This window comes from Ceratina calcarata, unplaced genomic scaffold, assembly GCF_001652005.2.
Source record: "Ceratina calcarata isolate Rehan_Ccalc_2016 unplaced genomic scaffold, ASM165200v1 scaffold235.2, whole genome shotgun sequence".
In the NCBI taxonomy this organism is placed as follows: Eukaryota; Metazoa; Arthropoda; class Insecta; order Hymenoptera; family Apidae; genus Ceratina; species Ceratina calcarata.
Genome location: NW_017145399.1, coordinates 145506 through 170909, shown reverse-complemented (window position 1 = coordinate 170909; position 25404 = coordinate 145506). Strand labels below are relative to the sequence as shown.

The 25404-nt window shown below is 45.4% G+C and overlaps 1 protein-coding gene across 1 annotated transcript; it reads left to right on the top strand.

Annotated features, from left to right (window-relative positions):
* The first annotated feature begins 938 nt into the window (after nucleotides 1-938).
* On the top strand, nucleotides 939-23318 carry LOC108622742 (transcription factor Sox-19b). The gene is made up of 5 exons (XM_018020821.2): nucleotides 939-1346; nucleotides 3925-4190; nucleotides 13735-13929; nucleotides 17365-17522; nucleotides 20473-23318. The coding sequence occupies exons 1-5, from the start codon at nucleotides 1342-1344 to the stop codon at nucleotides 21019-21021; spliced, it is 1173 nt and encodes a 390-aa protein (XP_017876310.1). The 5' UTR covers nucleotides 939-1341; the 3' UTR covers nucleotides 21022-23318.
* Nucleotides 23319-25404: the final 2086 nt, after the last annotated feature.

The window sequence follows — 25404 nt, the reverse complement described above, 5'->3', positions numbered from 1 at the left end:
GCGGTATCGAGAAGGTAAGTCACCTTTCTTATTTCCATTCTTCAGCAGCGTTCTTTCGAATTCGTCTCGGCAATACCAAGCGACCACCACCTTTCTTACTCGACGTCCCCTACGTATGGGTTGGTATTCGCAGGTGGTGGCAGCTACTTTTTTACCTGCGACTTCTACGTTCTACGTCTCCCACGTTCCTTCGGCCTCTTTCGTTCGCCAGCTCCTTGCAAACGTTTGGCCTCCCCTCTCCCCAAACTCGCTAAGGGTTACTAGTATTGTACGTTTTTGAACGTGTTGCCATTAACACGATTGAAGTTATTCGCCGAAATTTATTGTAAGATACTCATCGAGCAATAATGAAAAAATTCCAGACAGTTCAAGTTTCTAATTGGATTTAATAATGTTTTTATACAACTTCGATATTGTTTAGAGTCTTATAAAAGCCGTTGGAGACGACGTTGAAAAAAATGTAATGGCTCGTATTTCTGAATCCAAGGAATTCATGAAACTACCCGTACGTACGGAAAAGGTAAACGTTTAGCCGTTGTATCGTTAGCCAAAAATTGTTCCCAAAAAGGAGAAGACACCAATTTGTTGGGCAATCTGGAAAAGAAATTTCGCGTAGTTGCGAGTTCGCGTAAAGAAAGAGAGAAGCGAGCGCGGGAGGGTGAGTTCCTCGGTGGCGAACGTGCCGATGGAAGTGGAAGCTGCGAGTCGGAGAAAACGGGTCCACGGAGGGGAGAAATCTAGAAACGCACGACGATCTCGTTATCGACGGCCTCGGGTCCCCAGCCAATCAGAATTCTCCCCGATACCGAGTTCATCCGCTCGGCTCCGCCCGCAACGCTCACCCATTGGTGCAAAAATTCCTTTCCCGAGCGAGATTTCATGGAGGGGAAATCGTGTTGCGAGGGGGTCCTTGCATCGGCGGCTGGCTTCGGGACTTGCGTCGCACACTCCCAAAACTATCGTCCGCGGAGGCACATTGAACGCGTTACCCTTCGTCCTCTTGCCTCGTACGCGACTTTTTTTCTCTCACGGGACGCGCGCCACTCGTTACCATTCACGTTTCTTATTGCCGAGTGAACGCCGTCTTGGTTGGACTATGTTTCGCGTCGGGACGCGAACCATTGATACTGTTGAACAACGAGATTAGTGTGAAAGCCAGTGATAAATATCGAGACTCGAGTGGATCCTCCGATATGACAGTGTAGTGACTTCTTGATTTTGTTATTGTTGTTTTCCATCGCGTTTCATCGAACACGTTCTTCTGGTACCAGGTGAGACGGGAGTCTCAACCACGGCACCAAAATTGAGCTGGACTTGCACCAACGAGCCGCCGGCCACTTCATGAGGTGAGCTTAGGAATTACACAGCTCGCGCTACTCGTGATTTATAGTTAATACTGACAGTGTGTTGTAATTCGCTTCTATTTCAATTCTGTTGAATTTAAGTTAGGAAGAAGTGCGTACGAATTGTTCGAATACAAAAAAAAGTATACGACATTTCGCTCTTAGGTAAATAGGCAGTATTGAAGTGACAAAATATAATTATCAAATTAACCACATTTGTGATTAGGAAATTTTAGATTCTTCTATCATTCATGTACCGAAATGTATTTTGTCATACAAATTATTTCTTACATCCACATTTGAAGCATAAATAATTGCTTGCTTGGTTATTTACCACCATTTATAGTGACACAATTAAATTCTACATGTATGTACAACTTCTAAGTAACACAAAAAATCGTTACTTTCAAAGTCCAATATGCAAACATCCGTCGTTTCCGATCTCGGGATACGGAAGACCCTAATAATCAGCTACAGATGTTACTTCACACGTCCAATACATGAAGAAGCTATTTCATCCTATCAATAATGAATATATTCAACCAATAACGAGAAAACAAAATCTGTTTTTCTCTGATGATTTTCACCGATCCGCATTTTAATGATTCGCGTGCCGTAAGTGCTCTACGATATCGAGACAGCGAGACGCGTGCGGTTCGTCTCTCGCTATCAAGGGCGAAAAGATCGGCGAAGCGAAAGAGCGAACAGCAATAAATTGCCGCGTGGCAGGGTATCGTCGGCCGTGGCCTAAACATTCAATTAGCACTTCCTAATCCCCCGTCGGAGCTTGTCAACAGCCATTACTTCCAGCATCTTCTCTCTCTCCGTTGAACCACCCCCGGAGCACCCTTGGGGCCTCTCCAGAGCAGCCACGCTGCTCCGTTGCACCCTCGCCTCCGTAACACTGCCACCCATCGAACGTCTCTCTAACCGACGCAACGTATCTATTAATCCGTCCTGAATGACACTCGAGGGTGGCCGTGGACCCCCTCAGGGCTGATTCTAACCCTACAAAATCGTAACTACCGCCCCCGGGGTTAACTCCCTCGACCACTACAGGTTTTTTTTTCTTAATGAATGCTCAAGGAGATCCGCGTAATTGTGTTAGTTCGAGAGGAGAAGGAGGCCGGGGCACTGGCTTTCCGGGAGGAGTGAGAAGGAAAAGAGGGAGAAACGAACCAGGCAGAGGGTGACATTTAGGGTAAAAAGACGGTGGAAGAGAGGCAGGAACGCGGGCGAGATTGGTTAATGGGTTTGATACGGGAAAAGGATAAGATTAATTTGCTTATGAACAAAGAGCAAACGAATAAGCAATTACCGGGACCGTGAGGAGTGGCTGGCACGAGTGCCCTCGCACGGTTCTTCTGCGTGTCGCTGGGGCACAATTAAAACTCACTGACACGCCGGTGAAACGTGTGCGGGCACCCGAGTACGCGCGCGAGGGTTACTCGCACCGTCGTAGCTAGAAAAAGAAAAACCAAGTATTTATCTCGAAAGTGTAATGCGCGCGAGTGTGTATACCGTTTACCGTTTTATTCAAGCAACTAATTGGCCGATAGTCAATTAGATACATTTCTTTACTTCTCGTACAGGTTTAAGAGATTGATAGTTTGGAAATGTTACGACGATTAGGAAAGAGTAAGAATGTAAATTGCTGGATTGCTACGAATTCGTGAGAATTTGCTACGCGGAGGAAATTTCGTATGCCCGCCGGCTTTTTCGATTTTCCTTTCGCGACCGGTTGCGAAAGGACACGTTTGCAGGTTTGGTCAAGTAACTTGTTGCGTTCCGATGAATGAAAGCGATGATTAATGTAACGAGTCTGTCAATTTGGAAGGTTATTCAGCAGTTTCTTAATCATTTTAATCTCGTTCTGACAGGTCGTGCGGTGTTAGGATTCGCGGCTCCTTAGTCTCGACAAAAAGAGTAAAATCGCCGGACGCCAGAGTCATTTGGAAGATTGTTTGCCACTCTCGCCGGGGTACTAATTTCGTTGATAGCTCGTACAATTCGAAATTCATGTCGGTTAGTAAAAAAATTAATGGTGTAGAAAAAGGGTACCAAATTGCATCACCGTGGATTGATATATTCATCGTTTGAAATTATACACACCGAATGGCACATAGATTATTATACTATGAGCTTCAAGTTCCTCCATCCGTTGACCTATTCTTGGAATATTCTACATGATGAGTAGGAATTTTTCTTTGAAGAAATCTTGATAATTTTCTTTCATAATTCATTCATAAAAATCTCATCTTACGAGTATATTAAAAATAATTGATTACAAACTTGCGACGCTATGATGTAATTTTAAAGGGCGACGAAACCAGACTGTTCCGAAGGTTGTACTTTAAATTATCCGGTTAGGGAGTAAATAACCGAGATAGTAAATGAATCACGGCGAATAGTCTCGGTCCGTCTCCGACGGAGCTGGAAACAATGGACTCTCCTGAACACGGTTCGGATTCCGTTTTCGGGAATGGGTTGGTCAGACGTGGCTGTTTTCGCGTGGGCGTGTCGGGCTTCCTATTAACGTCGACTACCGGGGTTACTAATTGGTGGCCGCGTTTAATTACAGAGCCGGCGGCAACATGTGCGACGGATCGTTCACGGAGACCCTGCGCGGTATGCAGGGCATGTCGGGTACGTCACCACCCGGTGGCGGGGGTGTCGGCCCCATGGGGGTTGGTTTGGGTAGCCCTCTTGGCCCATCCCCGAAGAAAGCGCAAGTGGAACACATCAAAAGGCCGATGAATGCGTTCATGGTTTGGTCCCGGCTGCAGCGCAGGAAAATCGCACAGGAGAATCCGAAAATGCACAACTCGGAGATTTCTAAAAGGCTTGGTGAGTACTTTTTGTTTGTTCTGATAGAATTTAATTGTGAACGTATCGAAAGAACTGTGTCGTGATTCTCATCGTTCAGAAACGAACTCGCGACAGCAATTAGTGAAACTGAAAATCTGTTTCCTTTTATCGTAAAAGAACGATCGTACACGCTACGACTCCGTTGGAACATGTATCCGCGAAATTTTCTATATTAGTTTTGTTTGAAAATCGTTCGGCCGCGACTCGGTCCGGCGAATCACGACACATGCTCGAATTATTTGTGGTACGTATGGAGAAAGAGAGAGGAAAGTGTGCGAGGACGGCGAACAGTGGCGGGGGTCGGTGTAGCCGGTAGGGAAAAAGAAAAGGAGATAGGAACGAATGGAGACTCCGGGTATTCCGGTTGGTATTTCCGTTAAATACCCGGGAATCGACAAAGCCCGTTGCCGCAGCCACCCCTCGAAGCTTCTTTATCCGTCATTTTCTTGCTCGCCTCGCTCGCTTCTGAGACCCCCGTTCTCTCCTCTCTCTTTCGCTCTATCTCTCTCTCTCTCTCTCTCTATTCGGCTCCCCTGGCGACGACGAATAAGGGAAGTGCCTGGTCCTCGGCAAAAATGATGCGCGCACGCTCGAACCACCGCCCTCCGTCGCAGGATTCCACCCCCACTGCATCCGTTACCTCTTTCCTCCCTCCACCCTTTCGAGCCCTCTTTCTCGTTCCCTCTCTCGCGTTCTGCCACCCCCTTTTCTCTTCTCCGGCTTGCACCCTTTGTCGAAGCGACACTTTTTCGTCGCTCTTTTACCGCCGTATTCCCGGCAGCCACCGCTCGCATTTCTGCTTGACATACAACCCCCCGCGCCCCCCCCGTCTCCCTCCTCCGCGCTTGTCGAAGCATTTGCAAATTTCATCCCGCGACCGACCACCCAGCCCCTCGCGCCTCTACTCCTTTTCCGGCCCATCCAACCGCCCTTTCTTCTCCTTCTTCTTCGTCTCCGCATCCGAAACGCGACAAAAGATCCGAGGAACCGATGTACTCGACGGGAGGAAGAGCACTCTCGCTCGGCTCGTTCGCTGGAATTCTCGCGTGGAATGTCACTGCGATTTCTCCTTTTCCTTCTGCGAGCCTTCTCGCGGTTTCCAGGGAAAATGTCAACTCGCGAACCCACTGCCACCGGCTCTGTGAGCTGCTTCGAGAATGTCGCCGGGGGGGTGTATTGTGTGGCGAACTGGATTTTAATCGCTACGTACCAAGAAACGTACGCTCGAAACAGATTTTTAACTTTAGAGATTGAACCTCGAGCGGCGGTACGCATATCGGGTCGAAGCTCAAATTCAGAACTATGTAAATTAGAAAATACGGGCTGATGTAAGAACGCGAAGGGATCGATTTATTTACAGACGATCCGACGGTATGATCGGTAGCTCGGATGCGAAAGCTGCACCGCAGTTGACCGAACGTTTAGTTGACCATGGTTCGCGACGGAGTGCAAACTTTTTAGTTGTCCAACTAACTAGTTGAATGCACGCGCGGTTCCACGTGCCTATTCTCTCCCTCTTTCTCCCGTCGCTCGATCCAACTGAACAGTTAACCAACTAAAACTTGATGGTGTTTGCCAAGCCTGAACAAACGTGTATCCGTCCTCCTCTCTCCGCTCTCAATGCGTGCCGCTTTGAAAATAGTTTCAAAATGTAAATATCGATTCGCAAAAAAAGCTGACTAGCTTTCTTCTGCAGTGACAAGAGTCAATATGGAAATGTTGTCGTTTGCATAATGTCAATTAAGAATCTTGACATCGTCTGAATCACAACCAGATATTTGCCAATGTTCATATAACTAATTCGACACTAAATATAGTCGAGATTATGTAATTTTCTATTAATACTTACTCTACCCAGACAAATCGAAAGTACACAAAAATACGAATCATTGATTCCACTCGTAGTTGAAATTCCTGTAAGTAGCATTACTTAAATTCTCACATTTACAAATAGGCCTCTTTGAACTCGACGTTCATAATTAACACGACAAATAAGCTGTCGCGTTTTCACGGGTAATTAGCATTATCCCCACGTCCGAGCGTCGTCGACAAGCAACAACGAGAATAGTAGCGCCACGTTTTACGACGATTAGCGATACGAATAATCCTTACGTTAATCTTCGGACCGTACGACGAGACACGTTCCGCGAAAACTATACCCAGTAAGAACGAGATTGAGCTCCCAATTCGGTGCACAAACGGTCCATTGGGAGAAGCTAATCTGATTATTGGACGTTCGCGTACCCCGCGTTCCTTCTCGAGAACTTTTCGATTCCCTTCCCGGTCTGGACGATGTCCATCCTTCGTTGAACGGGGAAGGAGTCGCTTCTTCCATCGTATTTCCACTGAGACAAGTTTAGGCTCGGTTGTTAATTGAATGAGAATCGATTAAAGTGTGGCTGGACTGGTAGGAAGTTTCTTGGGGGAGTTCGTACAAATGGCATATTGTGATTTACAGGAAATTGAAGTGATATCTCGTGTTGAAGAGAAGAGAATCGTTCTTTAATCTAATACCTTGCTAAAAATCGTTGTATGAATATAATCATAAAACGTAACAATGTTATTAAACCCAAAGGATACATTTTTAGAGGATAACAATATAATTGACTAAAATTTAAAATAATCGTATAGCAGAGTATAACGAATAGAAGACGCAGAGTTAGTAGAATTAGGATGATCGTCAGAATTTCAATCTCAGCTGCATTAACAAATTTCTCCCATGAGATAGCTCGAAGCAATTCACGGGGACGCGTTCGTTCCATTCCGTTCAGACTCAATTACTCAGAGGTGAGCGACAACGGCAGCGCATCGTTTCTCGTTTTAGCATCGATCGTCGTATAATTCCCCCACGCTTCCCTCCTTTCGTTTCTCGCACTCGTCTCTAAAATACCTCCGGTTCGCATTGTTGCCCTGTAAAAAAAAGAAAACTAAAACTCCACACACTTGCACAATGCGAGAAACGCATTTTCGCGTGCACGTTGAGAACGGGAAGAACCAGCGGGGACGAGCAGAGGACGAGAAAGGGGTAGATAAGCGGGTGTAAGACACGAAGGAACTCGACGACCGGGGAAAGATAGATGTGGGTAGTACGCGCAGGCACGAAAACGAAAACGCACGGTCGCTGAAGATAGAAACAGAGAATGGGTGAAGGGGTTGAAGAGGGAGGAAGAGGAGACTTGAGAAGGTAGGAGCAAAGCTTTCATCGTAATGAAGTATCTCCGCCGGTTCCCGCGTACGCCGCATGCCCTCTGTTTTCTCTCTGTTCCTCCGCTCCGCCGTTCTCCCTCACCGTCTCTGTCTTCCGTTCGTCCTCCCAGTTCTTTCGCGTGGGTTAAAGAAACGACTTGTCGGTTTTGCGCACTCATCGACGTTAAAGCGAGCCGAGGAGCACGAGCACACAGTAGGGAGAGAGAATATTCGTCCTCCCGCCGTGTCACCGCCGTCGTCGAGGCGAAGGACAATCCTATTTAACCCTTGGAGACCGTGGAACGAGACCGTTTTCTACCCTTTTCCCCTCGGCGATCCCTTCGCTTCGTCACCGCGGAGGAATCCTCTAACGGGCTCAAATTGCTTCGCCGTTTTCTGGCTTATCTGGTTAAATGAGACTTTGCCTTTATGAAGTTTTTGTTTTTCTCTGCCCGGCTTTTTGTTTCCACTGTCACAGAATAATTAGAGAATAGTACGACTACCTTTTGAAGTGACGCGTGAGATGCCAATTGAGATCTTCTGTTATCACAACTTTCCTAAATATTCTCGAACTATTCGACGGTATAAAATTTAGAAACAACGATTTGAAGACTGTCTTTTAGAGCAGATATCAATTATTTGTCATATTGCTTTACAAGTTAAAAAAAAATGCCATCCCTTCGTTTTCTGGACCGAGAGAAGAGATTCTTCTGGTAGTCAGGATCCGTAGGCAGTAAGCAAGCTGAAGGAAACGGAGAAGGAGAAGGAGGCAAGCTTTCAGCCTCGAGAGCTTTAGAGCTTGCTCGGGGACGATCATTTTTAATCACGCGGAGACGGAGGGACTGGATAGAGGGATGAAAGAACGGAGAGAGAGAGAGAGAGAGAGAGAGAGAGAGAGAGAGAGTGTAGCGGCGCGTGTACCTGTGTGCAGGCGTTTTGTGCTCTCTCCTTTGTCGCAAGGGCGGTATTGTTCTCGCGATTCTATAGGATCGCAGTGTCGGGGTCCTCCGCGAATTGTTTTCTTCGCGAATCTTGCTAGAGAGCTTTCTATCTCCCTCTCCCACCCCTTCTCGCCGCTCCGTGTCCTAGACACGATTACGTCCACTTTCCTCGAGATTAAGGTATCTCATCCCTCTTGGAAGACAGTGTCCCCCTTTTGATCATACCTACGAATCTTTCTCACGAATTTCCATAACGAATGAAATTATTTACACATCGATAAATAGATAAATTTATTTTTTAACGCAGATCGTATGGAATGTAGATTAAATACACGTTCGTTCGTTATTCTCAAATAAGAAAGTAACTGCATCGTAAAATATAGACGTCTAATGATGAGACTAACGCGTTTCTACCAATAGAAGATGGGGCAATTCGTTCGGAATTAGTTTCTTTGTAGAGACGAGAAAGACGGCGAGTCGTTACACGGATAATAACGCGGTCTGTTAATCCACGGATGTGCACGGCTCATTAATACGTCCAGCAGTCTTCAACGTCGAATAATGCAATAGATCGTTAAGGTCGATAAACAGTCCATTGTTTCTCTCTTAGCCACGTGACGTGGATCCACATATCATCGAGATCACGTTTTGCTACTGTTAATTTACATGGTGCAACATTTCTGACGTGGATCGACTGCGAAAACATAAATTACATTGTCTTGGGAAAAATAAACCAACCGAGCGATGCGTTTCTTTTTAAACGTTTGTTTGATCGCTCCGTGTTCCTCGATTGCATCGCAGTCTGCCGTTAATTGATTCGTTTCAATTTAGCTGTTACGGACATCGTACTCGTGTCTTTACACGTGCAACAATGCTATTATATGCCTCGGTTACAATACGTGTGTGCTACTATAATTGAAAACAAAGACATTGTAACATCTAAATGGGAAATGCGATACTTAAGTCTTTATCAATTTCTACGTTTCGTTTCATGATCGTCTAGCCTCCTAAATAAAGATACGCAGTGAATAGTCCCAGGAATGCGATTTGCCAAAAATTATCAGTAAACTACTATTAAAAAACATCCTTTTGGAGAAAAGCAAACGCTACTGTCTCTCGCGTTAAGATCCGCGGTTTAAATCCGAAAAAGAGAGTGTGTACTCTGAATCACTGGAACGGAATTTTCTTCTCTGAAAAACGTTTTCTCGTTATGTACTAAATTATGTTCCTTGAATAAAATTCCGTCTCGGGGACGTTACTAAGAAAATTAGTCTTTCAAACGAGATCTCTTTCCACGAAACGGTATTTTCTTAAAAATTACTTTTGAAACCGAGATCCCTTTGCGATCGCCTCTCGTGGAAATTTGCATTCCTTTTCGCGAAAGTTCCTCCAGTTAGTTACGTTCGCGGAGTCGCAGTAAGAATGCGAGGCACCTTTCATGCCGCGCTCGTTTGAGACACGAATTTAAAGTCAAACAAACAACGTTATGAAACATTATATGAAACAGAATCTTCGTAAATGGTCCGACAATGCGTTGGTTGTGCAACGTTCCTGGCTGAAACATTTCGCGAACCTCGCGTTTTGCATTTTTCGTTTACAACGGGAACTCCTGAACATTGTTCGGGATAAAGGGCGATGACGAGACAATCGCAGCTCGGCGACAGAAAAATTACAGAAAATATTGTAACGAGGCCGAAGGAAGTAACAAAAGGAACGAAGCAGCCATTCAGCGGGGTAATTAATTAACTTAAAAAACCGCGGCCACGGTCGTTGAAAAGTCGATTCGACAAACGAAGTTCGCGAGAGGCCAAACAGCGTCGCCGCGCCTGCTCCCTCTGTTCTCTCTGCAACGAAGACACGCGAAGGAACAAACGGCAAAAAACTTGACGGAAGAAAGGAGCGGGAGGAAAAAATTACAAAAGAGGGAAAGAGAGGAGACAAAACAGAAGTAGTCAGTGGGGAAGAGAAAACAGTGCGCCGTTAGTAGCAGCGGTAGTAGCCTAGTTTTGCCCGCGACAATGAAGACGAGCAAGGGATGAAAAAAGGAAGGGGGGCAAAGGGAGAGAACGGAGGAGCACAGAGGCAGTGGCTCGGTAGTTGAACGGTGGACTAATAGCAGTTGCCTTCAGAAATAGTAAACGCCGCGCGTCGGAGCAATAGCGGCGTCGTCGTTGGTGTGGTAAAAGCCGCGTTAGCAATGGCTCTCCGTCGCCATGGCTGTCCTCTCCTCGCCCTCCGAGTCTCTCCTCTTCTTGCTTCACCTCTTCTTCGACCCCGTCCATTAATTAACAGGCTTTGTACTTTTAAACGATGTTAAATAAACGGCATTGTTCGCCAGCGAAAGGACTGAAAAGCAGGCGCCATTGTACTTTAAGCTCTCGGCCCTCATCGTCGTCGTCGTCGTCGTCGTCGACTACGCTGGGCGACGTGCCCACGACGACGACGACGAGGTTCGTAGTCGTGGTCGTCCTCTCCGAAAGCACGGAAAGAGGAGGGTAGGAGTGATGGCCGAGAATACCTACCTACTAATACCGTCGGTGCCGGGAATCCTTTGTTCTAAACAAATACGACGTCCCACCCTCCTTTTCCGAGCAAACCTCGTTCACCACCCCACTCCACCCCTTGTTCGTCCATGCAACCTGGCTTTGAAACCAGGAAAACGTGTATCGATTGGAATAGGCTATAATGTAAATAGCGTCGAAGGAAGAGACCACCACCCTTTCCTCGAGATACGTGTGCGATTGAACGTCGAATCGAACTCGAAGATCGATCGTCCCGTGAGTCTTGTTCGAGTTCCGATGAGACAGTAGATCTAGTCACTTCCTCCCCCTTTGCTAGATTAATTGGAAATAGTTGCGGACGAGTCGATAAATAAGTGTTATCACTCCTTTAAAGGAACAATTAGCTCCTCCGTATTTGAAACTGATACTTGGCACTGAAATGGAAATCGCGACACCCCTCGTCGTCAGCCGATATCCCAATAAGCTCGAAACAGTGCCGAACAGTGCCCCATTCAGCCATTATTCCGATTATTCAGAGAGGAACACTATATATTTCCTTTTCTCGTTTCCCTCGAACGCGAACGCATTCAGAACGGGCCACGGAACAAGGATTAAGAATGGCTCGACACCAGTTCGCTCGGCAGAAATGCGTTATCAGCGTTGCGCATTGTGCCGGAAGACAAAAATCTCGGATTCTCCCCGTTCCAATTCCTCTCTGTCTCTCTGTTCCTCGCAACCGTTCCTCCAAGTTCATTGTGAACCACCACGTGTCCGTATTGTTTAGCTCTCTCTCCTACTTCCGCGTACTCCGCTATACACGCAGCACAAGCAACCAACTCTTTCCATTGTCGTTGCCTGCTGTCAGCAACAATAACGAGGAGAGTAAAAGATCCATCGGGCAACGTGAATCCCATCCTCGCTCTCCTCCTCTCTCTCTCTCTCTCTATCTCATGTCTATGTACTCTGCGCCGGTACGCCTCGAATTTCCACCAGAGTAGTATATCTACTCTTTCTCTGTATCGAGAACTTTCATCCCCCTTGAGCTTGTGTGCCCGGACGGAACGTGCTCGTTCTTGATATTGCTGTCGGGACTCAGCCTCCTTGGCCTCGTTTCTTACATTTTTCCGGTGTTCTTTTCGGATTTCGATTGCTTTTCCCGTTGTTATTCAACAATTCCGCGTCTTTTCACCACGATTTCTGCTCGGAAAATGAGAATAGTTTTGAACAAAAGGGTTGGATTTCCTGTTTCTCGAGTCGCACAAATTTCATGTAGAACTGCAAGTATACTGCGACGAATTATTCTGCGCCAAAGGATTTTAAATGATTAAAATTTCGATCCATTCGCATCGTTTCGTATCGAAGCGGAAGGGTTTCCGCGTCTCGACGGTTTTCCGTTTCCCGGAACGCGGCGGACTTCGCGCGTCTCGTCGTTTTCTCGTTTGTGCCCGGGCAGCTCCGTTTCCGGGGGCTTCGCGCTTTGTTTCCACGTACAACCGCAGCCACTGCGCCTCGACAACAAGTGGTAATTAATTCTCGGCGAAACAATCGTCCCTGCTACCGAAGGAACAACCGAAAGCGCTAAACGACAGAGTAGTTGCTCCGCTGGCACAGGGTGAAGCGCGTTTCACTGCGAGAACGGTTGTTTCCAGACTGTGCCTTCTCACGTTGTCGACTGGCTCTGAAAACCGGAAATCGGGTATTCGTAACTTGTAACTCGTGATTACACGCCGCATGAAGTCTGCAACTTTGTTTTTTACGATAATGCGTGCAATAAAATGGATGAATATTCGACACGAGAATTGATTTTAAATCGATAGATCGAAACAGACCAGTTTTCTCAGATTTGTATTGAATCTCGTTCTAGAATAATTTATCGCAATGACATTTCGCGTCGAGATCCAATTAAGAAAATATTTAGTGCGTCTATCGACTAGAAACAGGAACGTGATTAATGCGTCGCTCATACACTAAATTCAAGCTCCAATGAATCTGGGAGCACTTCACACGAAACAGTATATAACACGACACTAGCCGAGAGTTTCTTCTAAACTTTTATGTAGATCCTCTATCGCTACCGCCATTGCGTGACCAGTGCTCGCGGAAACGCGATAAGAAGGGTTGCAGGTTCTATGCTCGTTACTTATTCGCGAGTAACTGTAAGAATACATGGATCTTTATTTTTCTTTCATTCACCGGGTTTGCTACTAACTATGCAATTACGCGCTGCATTACGAGGATTTTTGTTTAGGCGCGATGAAATCGATAAAGCAAAATGAATTTATCGAGAAATAATGGTGAGAAAATAATTTTCCGCGCGGATAATCGCGAACGAAACGGATTTAAAATGAGGCGCGAGTACGGTTCGTCGATTATTCAGGCAGAACGGCTGGTTCTGCCGTCCGCGGCCGGTGACACGCACAACACGGACTGCTACGAACGCAGCCGTTTTCACCGAGTAAACACGTCGTGCCGTGGTGCGGCCGCGGCCGTCCGAATGCCTTTTATACTCATTGATCGACCGCGTTATCCAAGTGCCTATCCGCTCGTTTACAAACCGCTTTATGCGAACCGCAAACACGAACGAACCGCGAGACGGTCGACGTACCCTTTTTTTCCTTTACAATTTTATCCGCGACGGCTACGATATACTTCTTTTACCGGCCCATTGTCGTGTCGAACATCGATTCGACACGATTCGTTTGCTAACAAATTATGTTCGCTAAGTTACATGCACGCGCTCATTTATTTTATTATTCGCCTCTCATTCAGATTTTTTTTCAATATCCCATATGTTACTCATTTATCTGTGTTGTATTCCTTCCGATTAGTTTATAAGTGTACGAATTTTCAAATGATTTGTAAAGCTTAATTTTTGGAATTACGCGTTGCTTCCAGGTGCCGAATGGAAACTCCTTACGGAAGACGAGAAACGACCGTTCATCGACCAGGCAAAGAGATTGCGGGCACAACACATGAAGGAATACCCGGATTACAAATACAGACCTAGAAGAAAGCCTAAAACCTTGCGTAAGGAAGGTTACCCATACAGCATTCCATACCCCAGCGTGCCAATGGATGCACTGCGAGCTGGTAAGTTAACGTTCGACGATAAAGAACGTTTAACCACCGAGAAGAACGTACTCATTGAAAGTCATAAAAAATGATTTCTCAAAGGAAACTTGTACGATTCCTCGCAATTATCAATTGCAAATGACACGGGCCGCGATAACGAAAAAGACGATATAATTTGAATAGTCGTGGAGAACGGAATCGATCCGAATTGGAAGGTGTGTCGCGGTCGAGTACAATGGGCGACGAACAGCCACGTCTGGTAGGGCTTTGATATTCTTATCTTTTCGGCTCGCGTTTTCAGCCAGGGCATTGTCGCCGACGATGGCCCCCGGGATTCCGTGCTCGGAAGTCTTATAATGGCGATTTCTTCGAGCGCCCGAGTCCGCCCGACCCTTCGTTTCCTCCTCGCCATTTTCTCCGCCGTCTACCGCTAATGGTTCACGCGTTTGTCCGCTTTTAACCAAACCTCAAAGAATCACCTCTCGCTGTCTTCTCCCCCTCGTCGTGCCGGCCAACGTTGATAATTATTATACTATACCAAACGGAGATGCGCTTAAACAAACAGTTCTGTCTGGCCAGTCCTCTTAACGAGAATTCATTATACGAATCACATCATTCATAATCATTCTTTGATTCATAAAATATAAAATAATATTTGTTTCACGCACATTGCGATCTCGCTCGTTCAAGCTCGGTCGCGTTTTAAGTGATACGAGTCAATGACAACGCAGTCACGTTCGATTACAAGATCTATCGATCGGCATTGCCGCGGCTTATTTCCTGTCTCATCCAAAAGCATCCCCGCGAAATCGTTTTGGGGAACAGATGTTCGATGAATCGTAGCCGCATACACAAACGGATTCGCCCCTCCGTTCGGTTCTTCGGTCTGCACAGATTTGTTTGACGTTCCAGCCTCTCTCTACCCATTGTCCCCATTGTTTTCCCACTCTCCTAACGGATTACGTAATTTTCAATTTCTCCGTCGCGCCAGACTAGATCAAGGTAAAAATAAAGTCGGGACACGAAATTATATTCGTGAATAACAATGGTGGTTCTGAAATTCAATCAGATAGATACGAACGATTCTTATATAAAAACTTGATCGGTTCAAATAAAAATTACACAATTATTTCCTAGTGTATAGAAAATAATTGTAAGAGCAATTTCTGTAAGATTGCTTGTATTTCTGAAAAGGGTAAAGAGTTGCTGGTATCGTCAGGGACTTTAGGCTCAAAGGGCGAGGAATAAATCATCGCGTAATTCCCTTTGGGCCACGCTCCGAGAACGATTCATTGGCTTTATGCACGCGAGAGCATAAACATGTCGCTGGCTCATTATTTATCGAATTGTCTTATGTAGTCCCTTACGCGTATGATTACGCCCCGGGCGGTTCGACGGAAGCGCGTGACCCTGCGAGCAAACGATTATAAATCCTTCCTCCAATCCGCACGCCCGGCGAAAGAGTTTAGCCCCCGAAGGCGATCGGTCAACAGATTCGACTAAATTTATGTTTGTGCTTCGTTTTATTCCCCCGCCAGATTCGCGAAAACGATACTAATTTTATCGACATACAACTTATTTCAATTTGAAACGTTTGACTAATAAAATAAGGGATTGTGTAAATAGCAGGAAATCGCGTAATCAAAAATTCCAACTGGGACGTGGTTTTTGCACAGAAATTATTTTATAGCCTGGAATAAGATTGTATAAACCAGTAGTTCGTATCTCTCAATACTTTACTAGACGCATAAAGGAATTTTTGCATAATCGAATTTGGTTATTCGGTCAGCCAGAAAAAGACGATCCTAAATCGCGGCTCACTGTTTGCGCGACCGGAAACTCCTGGTCACAAATTCCTAACAGCCTAAGCCTGTAATTTATCCCAGCCACCCACGCACTTGTCTTATGCGCGTGCCACCGTGCGGGGAGCTCGTTCGCCAGCAGTTGGCTGAGATTAAAAATAAGGAGAACAAATAGTAGCAGAAGGAGAGTACGATCGGTAGCTTTAACAAGTATAACGTGCAGTTAAATTCTCATAAAATCTTTTTAACCAGAAGAAAATAAAACGTTTCGAAAACGAAGCCAACGAATAACTTGACACGAAGTATGTGAAAAATGAACGAATAGAGGAATCGTGCGAGTAATGGAAAAAGCGTTCATGGAAAATCATTTCATACATCGATCGGTCTCCCACGTTGATCAATGAGCAACCACTCAGCGAACGACGTGACGAGGAACCTGTCTTCTGCAAATCCACGAAAGGCACCATTCCCATCCAACTGAATCCTCAATTATCGATAACATTGTAACCAGCATTTTTACGTTTTAAGAAAACGACAAGTATTTTTCAACAATCGCGTTCCGTATTCTCCGATCGAATCCTTATCCGTGAAAGCCACGACAGAGGTTACAAAATCGCGATTAATAACCGACCCTCGCGTGAATTCTTCGTTGCCGGTCATCATAAATCTCGACGCCAATCATCCCGTTGCTTCTTTCGAGCGACGACGTTCTCCTCGGTCCTGTTCGTCGCGACGCGTCCACAATGAGGCTTCGTTGCCACGGCCATTCTTTCCAGTCGGCGCGCCGTTTCCGTCGGTTCGGCGACGATGATCGATAAGCCCGGACGGCGTTTGTAACAAGCGCGGGAATATCGGCCCTCGATATTAATCCTGACGAAAAGCGACGCCCGTTCGTTCGGTTAATCATCGCCGCATTGTCGATCGACCGGGCTTGTAAAGAGCGGAACCCCGATCTCTCGATTAGAGATTTTGTCTTGGGGATTTCGATGCCTGGAGTCCTTTGATTTAATCGAATGGTATAACAGAAGTTCTGAACACGAAATCAATATTTCTATTTTATCTCTCATTTACGTGGACACACAATAAACACAATTAAGGAAAATAAAACACAGAGATGTTTGTTTCACACATTCACAATGATTTGTAGGATAAAGAATTCGTATGAAATCAAGTGACGTTCTACTTTTAATCGAACAAAGTTTGCAATTGTTTATTCCCTTAAGGATGTATTGGCTATACAGTCAATCCCAAAGGCTTATGTACTTTAGAAAAACGCATTTCATATAATTAAAAAGAAATCAGACGTCGGAAGGATAATGCTAATAATAAATAGCTACGTGCTAAAAAGTATAGAAGGAAATATCCAATTAATTATTGACGCTGACGGAAAGCTTTTTATACAGAAATTATAAGCCCTGATGTCCTCAACAANAAGAGTACATGCAAATTTTAAGTCTATATAATTAAAAGAAAAAACCCATGAATTGATTTAAAATTTTGCAGTAGTTTTTGTTCTTATAGTTTTTTATTAGTAATAGGAATCTATGTATAATAACAAATTCATCATGCTAGCATTGTTTAAGTATATAGCCTATACATCCTTCAGTTTAAATGATAAGATTCTTCATGCGTTGTGTTTTGCTTGTTACAGGAATGGCCGGTAGTATGGGACAGGCCGGAATGGGCTCGTATTATGGTCCCGCGGCGGCGTACGGGTCCCTATCGGCGGCAAGCATGGCAGCGGCTGCGGCTGCGGCTGCACAACAGTCTGCGGCTGCCATGTCCGCGGGTCTCGCGGCACCTGCTCAGGTAAGTCGATGCAGATCGTAAACAAACACGCGTTTTCTACCACTTAAAACCCGTTCGTTCTATATCCCGTTCCGTTATCTTCCTTATCCGTCTACAATGTCCGCCGCGAATCTTCGTAAGCGATCTCGAAACACGATGTAATCGTACGTTCTTTATGAACAATGAGATAATAGAGTGTGGCTGCCTGGAAATTACGCGTTTGGTACGTACGTTCGGTTCCGTTTTGGCCGGATTCGACGCACGATGCACCTTCCTCTTATTGTCGCTGTAAACAGCCGCGTCTGTTCGCACAATCGAATTGTTCGACGTGCAATCGAAGTACCGTTATTCGCGGGAAAATAGGAAAAGCTGGTTGTTATTTCTATTCTCGGCGACGTTCGACACAGAAGAATGCCAGTCGATGGAGATCCATTTTGCAGTTTTTTTAATCGCTGAGTTAGAGTTTCTGTTTAACGTCAGACTCGATATTAAGAGATTAGATAAAGTATTTGATCTATTACTGGTCCTTTGTATCCTTTCTTAAAAATTGGAAAGTAAGACGATGATACGAGGGAAATGATAGCGGACAATAGCGAGCAATATATCTTTCAATTAGAGGGAAAGGAGATAGGGTAGGGAGACCGATGGCATCGGCGGTCGCGATTTGTCAGGGACGAAAAATGCGTAAGACAGACCGCGATCGCGGGGAACTGAGGCAAGAGGGAACCCGTTATCGTGATGCCGCTGGCGGAAAAGAGCCACCACCCACACGGTTATTTCTTTCGCGTACCCTATTCAATGGAATTTGACGTCGAGAGACTCCGATCGTCGACCTCGGAGAATTTCAAGATTTATCGCTACATTCACGCGACGAACAGGCCAAATCTCGTCGTTTACTCTGAACCAACGTATCGTAATTCGAATATTAGTAATGGGCAATGGGGAAATTCGATCGACAAACAACTTGGACAGATTGCTTTATCCAAAGAAAAATCTCAACTATCTCTCAATCGAGATAACTCACAGGAAGGTCTCGACCATCGAATACTTTGGAAACTTTGTAAAAAAGATAGATCGTCGATGGAAGAGAGAGAAAGGATGGAAGGAGAGGAGGAGAAGAGGATGAGGCGGAGGACGGAAAGCGTAGGTACGTTTCATTCGTTGTCGCAACAAAAGGGGCCCCCGGGTGGCTTCGCAAACAGAAACCGGAGACCGTGGTCTGTGTATGAATTTCCGCAGCTGGGTACGGGAGACAAACAGATAGCTAGTTATTTCTGCATTCAACGGCTGAATGGCCGACGCGTCTGGAACGACGCGCGACGCGACGCGATACAGCCGCACGACTATTATTGGCGAGAGAGCACGAGCGAAGAATTCCAACGCGCGGCGTACCGCGCCGTGTCGTGCGTTATCGTCCTCGCGAGCGAAACCAGCATCGTCATCGCCGTCACCGTGTCCCCCCGCGTCATTGCCGTGTGCTTTTTGCAAAGAACGATCACGACGTCCGATGAACATTTTTCAGCGGGACTCGTTCGAATCTCTGGTGGAGATTCCTCGGGAAGAGTGGAGGGTGACGATGATTCGTGGATAATGCGGGGGCTTGATGGGAATCAAGGGTGCGCTTGGAGGGGCTCGTTAAATTGCGCGAAAGACGATTAGTCAAGGGAGTTCGTCGGCCTAAATTGGGGATTCGGTAAGAATAGTTTGATTGTACAACGAACGTATACACGAAGAGGAGTTTCGACACGTTGAATTATACGCTGCTTCAGTTTCCTTTCAACAAGTAGAAAGTTCTTTATCGGGTTACAAAATATCGCGGTAATAAAAAATTAACTTGGCCAACTTCGGCATCGGTTCGGGACAGATTGCTTTTCTAAAAGTTTCTTCTAACTATCTCAAGCGGAGGGACCTCATAGAATGCACATAAATTCACATAATTTCGTTCGAAGCTCGGCGCATTGCTCCGTGAGTCGATTTATAAGGTCGCGGTGCGGGTGAAATATTAAAGGATCGATTGACATTCTCGCTTTAGTCGACCACTATGTATTCGGGAGGCATTTGGAAAATAAAGTGCTCTCCTAGCAAAAGGCATTCTACTCGCTCTTCTTCTATCTTCGCTCTGCTAAGTGCGTACTTACTCTTCCTTTGGTCGTTTTCTATTCCTGTCGGCGCGACTCATGAAGAATAGCCGCTTTTGTGGCTGGAAACAAAGAAAAACGATGTTATTGTATAATTGAACGAGTGCCTCCTATGCTGCTGCACGATAATTAAGTTCTTGCCAGAACTAAAGGAGATGAAGACGCTACGCGAATTTCAAAATTCTAACAAGGATACTGTTAGTCATTCTATATTTCCGAGTTAGTCAATGCATAATAAAATCTGGACACTTGAAGTAAACGACAATTGATAATTATAATTTACAAATGTTATAAAAAGTTGAGATACGCTTAATTTCCGAATCCATCTGGTCGGCAAAGACTTCGGCCGACGGAGGTCCGATTCGCGAGGAGGATTTCGAGAGGAGGAACCGAGCGGGTAATCAATTGGAGAGACGACGAGAGCGAGGCAGCTAAGACTGGACGTAAATCATCCGGACAAAGCCGCTTAACGATCCGACAAAGGATCCCGCGCCGGTCCTCGTCCACGAATTATAGAATCGGGAATAATCGCGCGCACCTCCGTGTCCTCCGCCTTTGCTCTCTTCCTTTTTGAGGATCCGTGCCAGTTTCACGCGGCGAACCGTCCTCGCGCGCCGATCTTCAGGTTCCGAAATTTATAGCCGTCGCCTTTGGCAGCTTTGTCCCCCGCGTAGAACAAATCTCGTCCCAGCTACGATTTCGCGATCGATGCCTCGGACCGAATCTAATCCTAGAAGAACCCTTTCCTATTTTTCGCGTTCAATGGTTCCGTTAAAGTTCTTTCGATAAAGACGCGGTTCATAAATTGGTCCGTTTTCTGTTCCCTGTTGCAGGTGGTCAGCTCGATGGACGCGATGAAGTACTCGATGGAGGCTGATAAATATCGCGCCGCGTACATGCCGCCGAGCACACTGGCGATGAGCATGTACTCGGACCCGAAGTACCTGGACTCGAGCCCGAAGTCGTACCTGGACCGAAGCTACCTAGACTCGGCGAAGGCTTATTTCGAGCAGTCGAAGCTTTATATGGACCAGAAGCCGGCGATCAGCGATTATAATCGGCCCAGTTACGAGCACAATAAGCTTTACGACGAGTCGAGCCCCGGTAGCGTGGTGGGTGGCAGTGGTCCGACGAGGTCGCCGGCCGCGGATTCGCCAGACATGAGCAAACAGCACGAGAGAACCGAGCAGGGATCGTCGAGCGCGAGTTCTACGTCCACGTCGTCGGCGGCAAGCCCCGGCGCGAGTTTGCCGACCTATTACCCGGGCCCGGTGCAAACCAGTGGCCTGCTCGGCCCGCAAATGAGTCAGTATAGTGGGTACCAAACGACACCGACGCCCGGTAATGAATCGTTCCGACGACCGCTCACTGTCATCTTCTGACCCGATAGAACATAGCTCTGATCCATATTCGAAGAGCAGCCCTGAACTCGGTAAGAACACTACCGAGTTACGGTTTATTGGTAAATTTCGCGGCGTCTGAGTTGTGAACGAGATTTCGGAGGACAGTTTCGTTCTTGGAGGTTGATTGTTAATTAATAATAGTACCATTAGTGATGATTCATTATGTAATGCCCTTCAGCCTCGAAAGGAGTATTACATTTGGTGATAAAATACAATTATATAATTTTACAATATTTGATATTCATAGTTGTCCCTGGTTTACGTATCGGTTTTCTCCTTTTCTGTTGCATCCATTCTAAATTGGTATATCTCTCGCATTCACTTCTTCTATCCTTCTTCTCCTCTCAAAATTTCTGTCATCGATATTTCTATCTTTGCTATTACTCCTCAGTTATACGCTGTGTTCCAGCGTTTTTGACTCGTTCAGGTTGGTCGTAAATTCACGTAGTGGATATAATTTAATGATTTCTTTTCTCGTTATAAGCAAGAAATAGCATGATTTGTTAACTGAGTTAACTCTTTAACGAGATCGATACGGAAACTTATAAGATTAGAGCTAAAGCCGAGCACATCGTTAGAAGGCCAAGAACCTCTGAAGTCCCGCGAAATCGGAGCAGCCTCGAAAGTAAAATTTGTCCAAAGGAATATCACCCGCGAATCGAGGTGAAAAAGAATGACCAACGATGACAGATCGTTGGAAAGTAACAACGAAATGGTTTTAACCATCCACAGGCGTGATGATCACTTATCACAGATCATAGAGGATCTCCATCTAAGTCGGATGGAATTATATAAAGAAAGATTGTACATAGTCCCTGTGTAAATAGTGTAGCAAGAATTATTATCGCTCACGACGCTCGAAAATACGGTTTTCCTTCGGCCCACAATTCCTGTTTCTCATTTTCCTTTTCATTCGAAGGCTGTCTTCGAATGATTCTTCCGTAAGAAGCGCACCACTTCCAACAACCACCGACACAGATTTCAAATACCCCTTTCCCTTCGCTCACATTCTGCTTCGAGTCTTCGAACAGTAAGTTGACACACTCCTCACTTTTAATGACTAATAAATAATGTTAGATAACTACCAATACATTCAACATATTATTTTTGGTTGAATCGGGGTACAAAAATAATGGGTCGAAAGAAGAGAAGTACGCGCAATGGAACCGATGGAAGGATTGAAATGAAAGAAAAGATATAAAAGGAGAACTTGTTTTTCGTGCGGTCGTTCGATTCGTAATCGTCCTGTACATAGATTTTTCCGGTTCGTTGGAAGGATACGACACACTCTTCTCCTTAGCTTTCTCGATTTCTTCCTGTTTTCGAGTTAAGTGCACACGAACGATTTTTCTCATTAAAATATTAATTTCACTCACTAAAGAAATTAATTTTACGTATCGATCTATATTTATTGTTGAAATCGTTTCGAAATTGATTGTTGAATCGATTCGCTAAGAGTCAATGAAAAATAGTGCTATTCAATTTGCTGGTCGAATATTGCTGGTACAAATAAAATTCTGTAAGCACTTTTTTTTTATTAAGTATTACTAAACATATTGTATTGTTATGATTAAACTTTGAATTAAAATAAATTGTTCCAGAAGATCGATTTATCAACATAAATGAATTGGTTCTTTGGAAAATCATTGAATCGCGTGCGTGCACTTGAACTCACGATTAATATTCGGTAAAATCGGTGAAGGGGGAATACTTCACCTCTCGTTTGTTGTTTTATTATTTAAATTGGGATGAACGGCGTTCTCCTTTTGGTATTTATTCAATTCTTTTTTCACTTAATACGTTGAGCGAGGCCAAGGGGATAAAGTAACCGGTGAAGTGTCATTTTTCCTTCCCATGGTTATGTTTCTTCGTTTGTTTCATTCCGAGCCCGATAGTACTTAGTACTTGTTCGGGTTCTTTTCGTTGTTTCGCTGTTTGTATGTACGTGTTGTTCGGTTGAACGATTTCACGAGAGAAGGAGTTAGAGTGAAAGAGAGAAATTTTTATAGACGTTTCACGAGAGGAGGAAAGTACACATAAATTTAAATGATAATAGAAAGATAGAACTGAGAACAACTTTCGTGAAACGTCCGTGAAATGTACGCTGCGTTATAAGGACGTGTAACCTTTGTATTTGTATCGTTACGATAAATCTCTTTAAAAACTGTACCGATTATTCGAGTATTACGACTTTAATGCGGCTAAAGTAATCTATAAATATTGTACTGTAAGTGAGAAAACAAAAATAAATGTTAAGTATTATCCTTCGAAAGCAATCTCGATCGCTTAACAATGTGGTTCACCGTTCGGTCCCTTAGTCTTCCACCTCTGTTCGACGAATAGAGCTCAATTTCTTTAATCCTTTTTTGTTCTCAGTCGCTTTTCCTTTATCTTCTATTAAGCTTCTCTTTCTTTTTTACTCTCAATATTTTTATAATCAGTACTTTTCTATTACCTACTGATTCGCTAGATATTCTTGAAGTTCTATAAGCTTACAGTCAACTGACTCTTTTCTTAACATGAATTTAAAAAGTTTTCTCGCCATTTCTTTCCAACCAATTAAATTGAACATTCGGGACTGAGACAATGCCCCACAAACAAAACTATTAACTTTAACTAAATGGACAGACCGTCTCATTATCGTTCGATAAACTTTCTCGCTATTGTTCTTCTATCGACGAGAATCGCGAAAATTTTGCATTCAAATTTAAAGTGGGAAATCGGTTCAATGAATCCAATGGACCCGGAAGACGCGTCTGTTCTTCGATTCACGGGATTCACGGTACCCGAACAATGCTTGGCTTATTCGGTGACGAAATCCAAGGAATATCCGCGTTTGAAAAGCGGGACCGGGCCCTCGGAAATCCTCGGAAACAAAGAAACGAGCTCGGTCGAAGGGGCAGCTCTTCTTTTATCGAAATCTGACACGGTGACGGAGCCGAGGCGCGATGGAAAACGTGGAAGGAGCTTTTCCAGCGACACCGACGCGGCGGTTCATTGTCCGAAGTTCGACAGCTGCCGATCGCCATTCACTCGTTCGGGTTCGCACCTCTGCGACACCCTTCGATCCGTGAAAAACGCCTCAAACCGTGAACCAACTTTGCCGCGTGATTTTCTGCCCGATAAAAGGGACCTCCAGTGTTCCAAGAAAAAAGACATTCTGCGAGTATAACATAAGTTAAAGGAGTTGAGTTTTTTCGAATTGCGCACGAATTGAAAGTAAAAAGAATATTGATGACGACAAGCGTGTATCCAATAAACAAGCCAGCAATCAAGGAAACGGTTCCATCAGCCGTCAAGCAATCACAGCCACAAATCATATGCCTTCGCGCAGCACGGTGTCGAAAGTTCGGTGTCCGACGTTCGAGAGTCCCATCATTTGTAAAGCCGGCACCAAGGCATAAAAGAAAGTAACAAGCAGTTAGACAACTTTGCGCGAACGAAGAGAGGGCCGTACCAGTAGCGACCGTTCCTCGAACCGATAACGACGTATGAGAACGGTGATTACCTCTTTGCCAGGACAAACTGACAATTTTCACCGTCATTATCCACTCGAGCAGCCCGCTGGTATTGTTTCTCCCGTGGAGGGCCATCGCGCGCGCACGTGCAAAGGACACGCGGCTTCCTCGCATCAGAAGAGGAAACCTTGAGGAGGGCGACAGAGGTGCTGGCTACCTTCTCATTAAATCCATTATAGCGAGTGAGCAGCGACGAACTCGAGGCTGACGGGGGCCTCTCCTCGGTTAGACAGATCGTTTAGCTGGAATCTAAATCATCCGCAGGGGCCTGCGCTCCCTCCTCGGAGGCGAGAGGAGCGGACGTTCAACCGTTCCAATCTCTGGCACAACCTCTCACGACTTCATTAGTACCTGCTGACTTTGGAATGCTCCGCTTAGCTCAGAGAATCCGCTTCGGGTATTCTCAGCGCTGCCCGGTCCCGCTCGGCTTTTTTGTTACCTTTCCCAATTCCTGGGCCTGAATTCGGTACTGGGAGGGTCAGCTGATAGGGATTTAATCGAACCTGTTCCACGGTCTTTTGTTTGTGATGGGTTTTTAAGTGGACCGTGTAAGGTCTAGTTACAGGGTGCAGGGTTCGGATGTTTATACTAGCCTATTGAGTTTCGCAGCGAAATGTAATTTCTCTGCAGATTGAAATTGAGTAATTTTGTTTAGAGAGCAGAAATCTTATCAAAGTGAAACCGCATCATGAAGTCTTAGAATAACTTGAGATTCGGCTACCGGGTCGCGAATAATTTAATTAGCAATTACGCGTGCCGTCGGTTGGCGGGACGAAGCCGGAGGAGGTCGACGCGGTGCGTCGCGTCCCTTGCACGTGTTTCAAAAGACGGCTACACGGACGTT

Excerpts from the sequence above, each read along its gene's own strand:
- LOC108622742 (XM_018020821.2), top strand. Across the intron at positions 4,191-13,734 it reads GGAGATTTCTAAAAGGCTTG|GTGCCGAATGGAAACTCCTT; the intron begins GTGAGTACTTTT and ends CGTTGCTTCCAG. Across the intron at positions 17,523-20,472 it reads GTCTCGCGGCACCTGCTCAG|GTGGTCAGCTCGATGGACGC; the intron begins GTAAGTCGATGC and ends TCCCTGTTGCAG.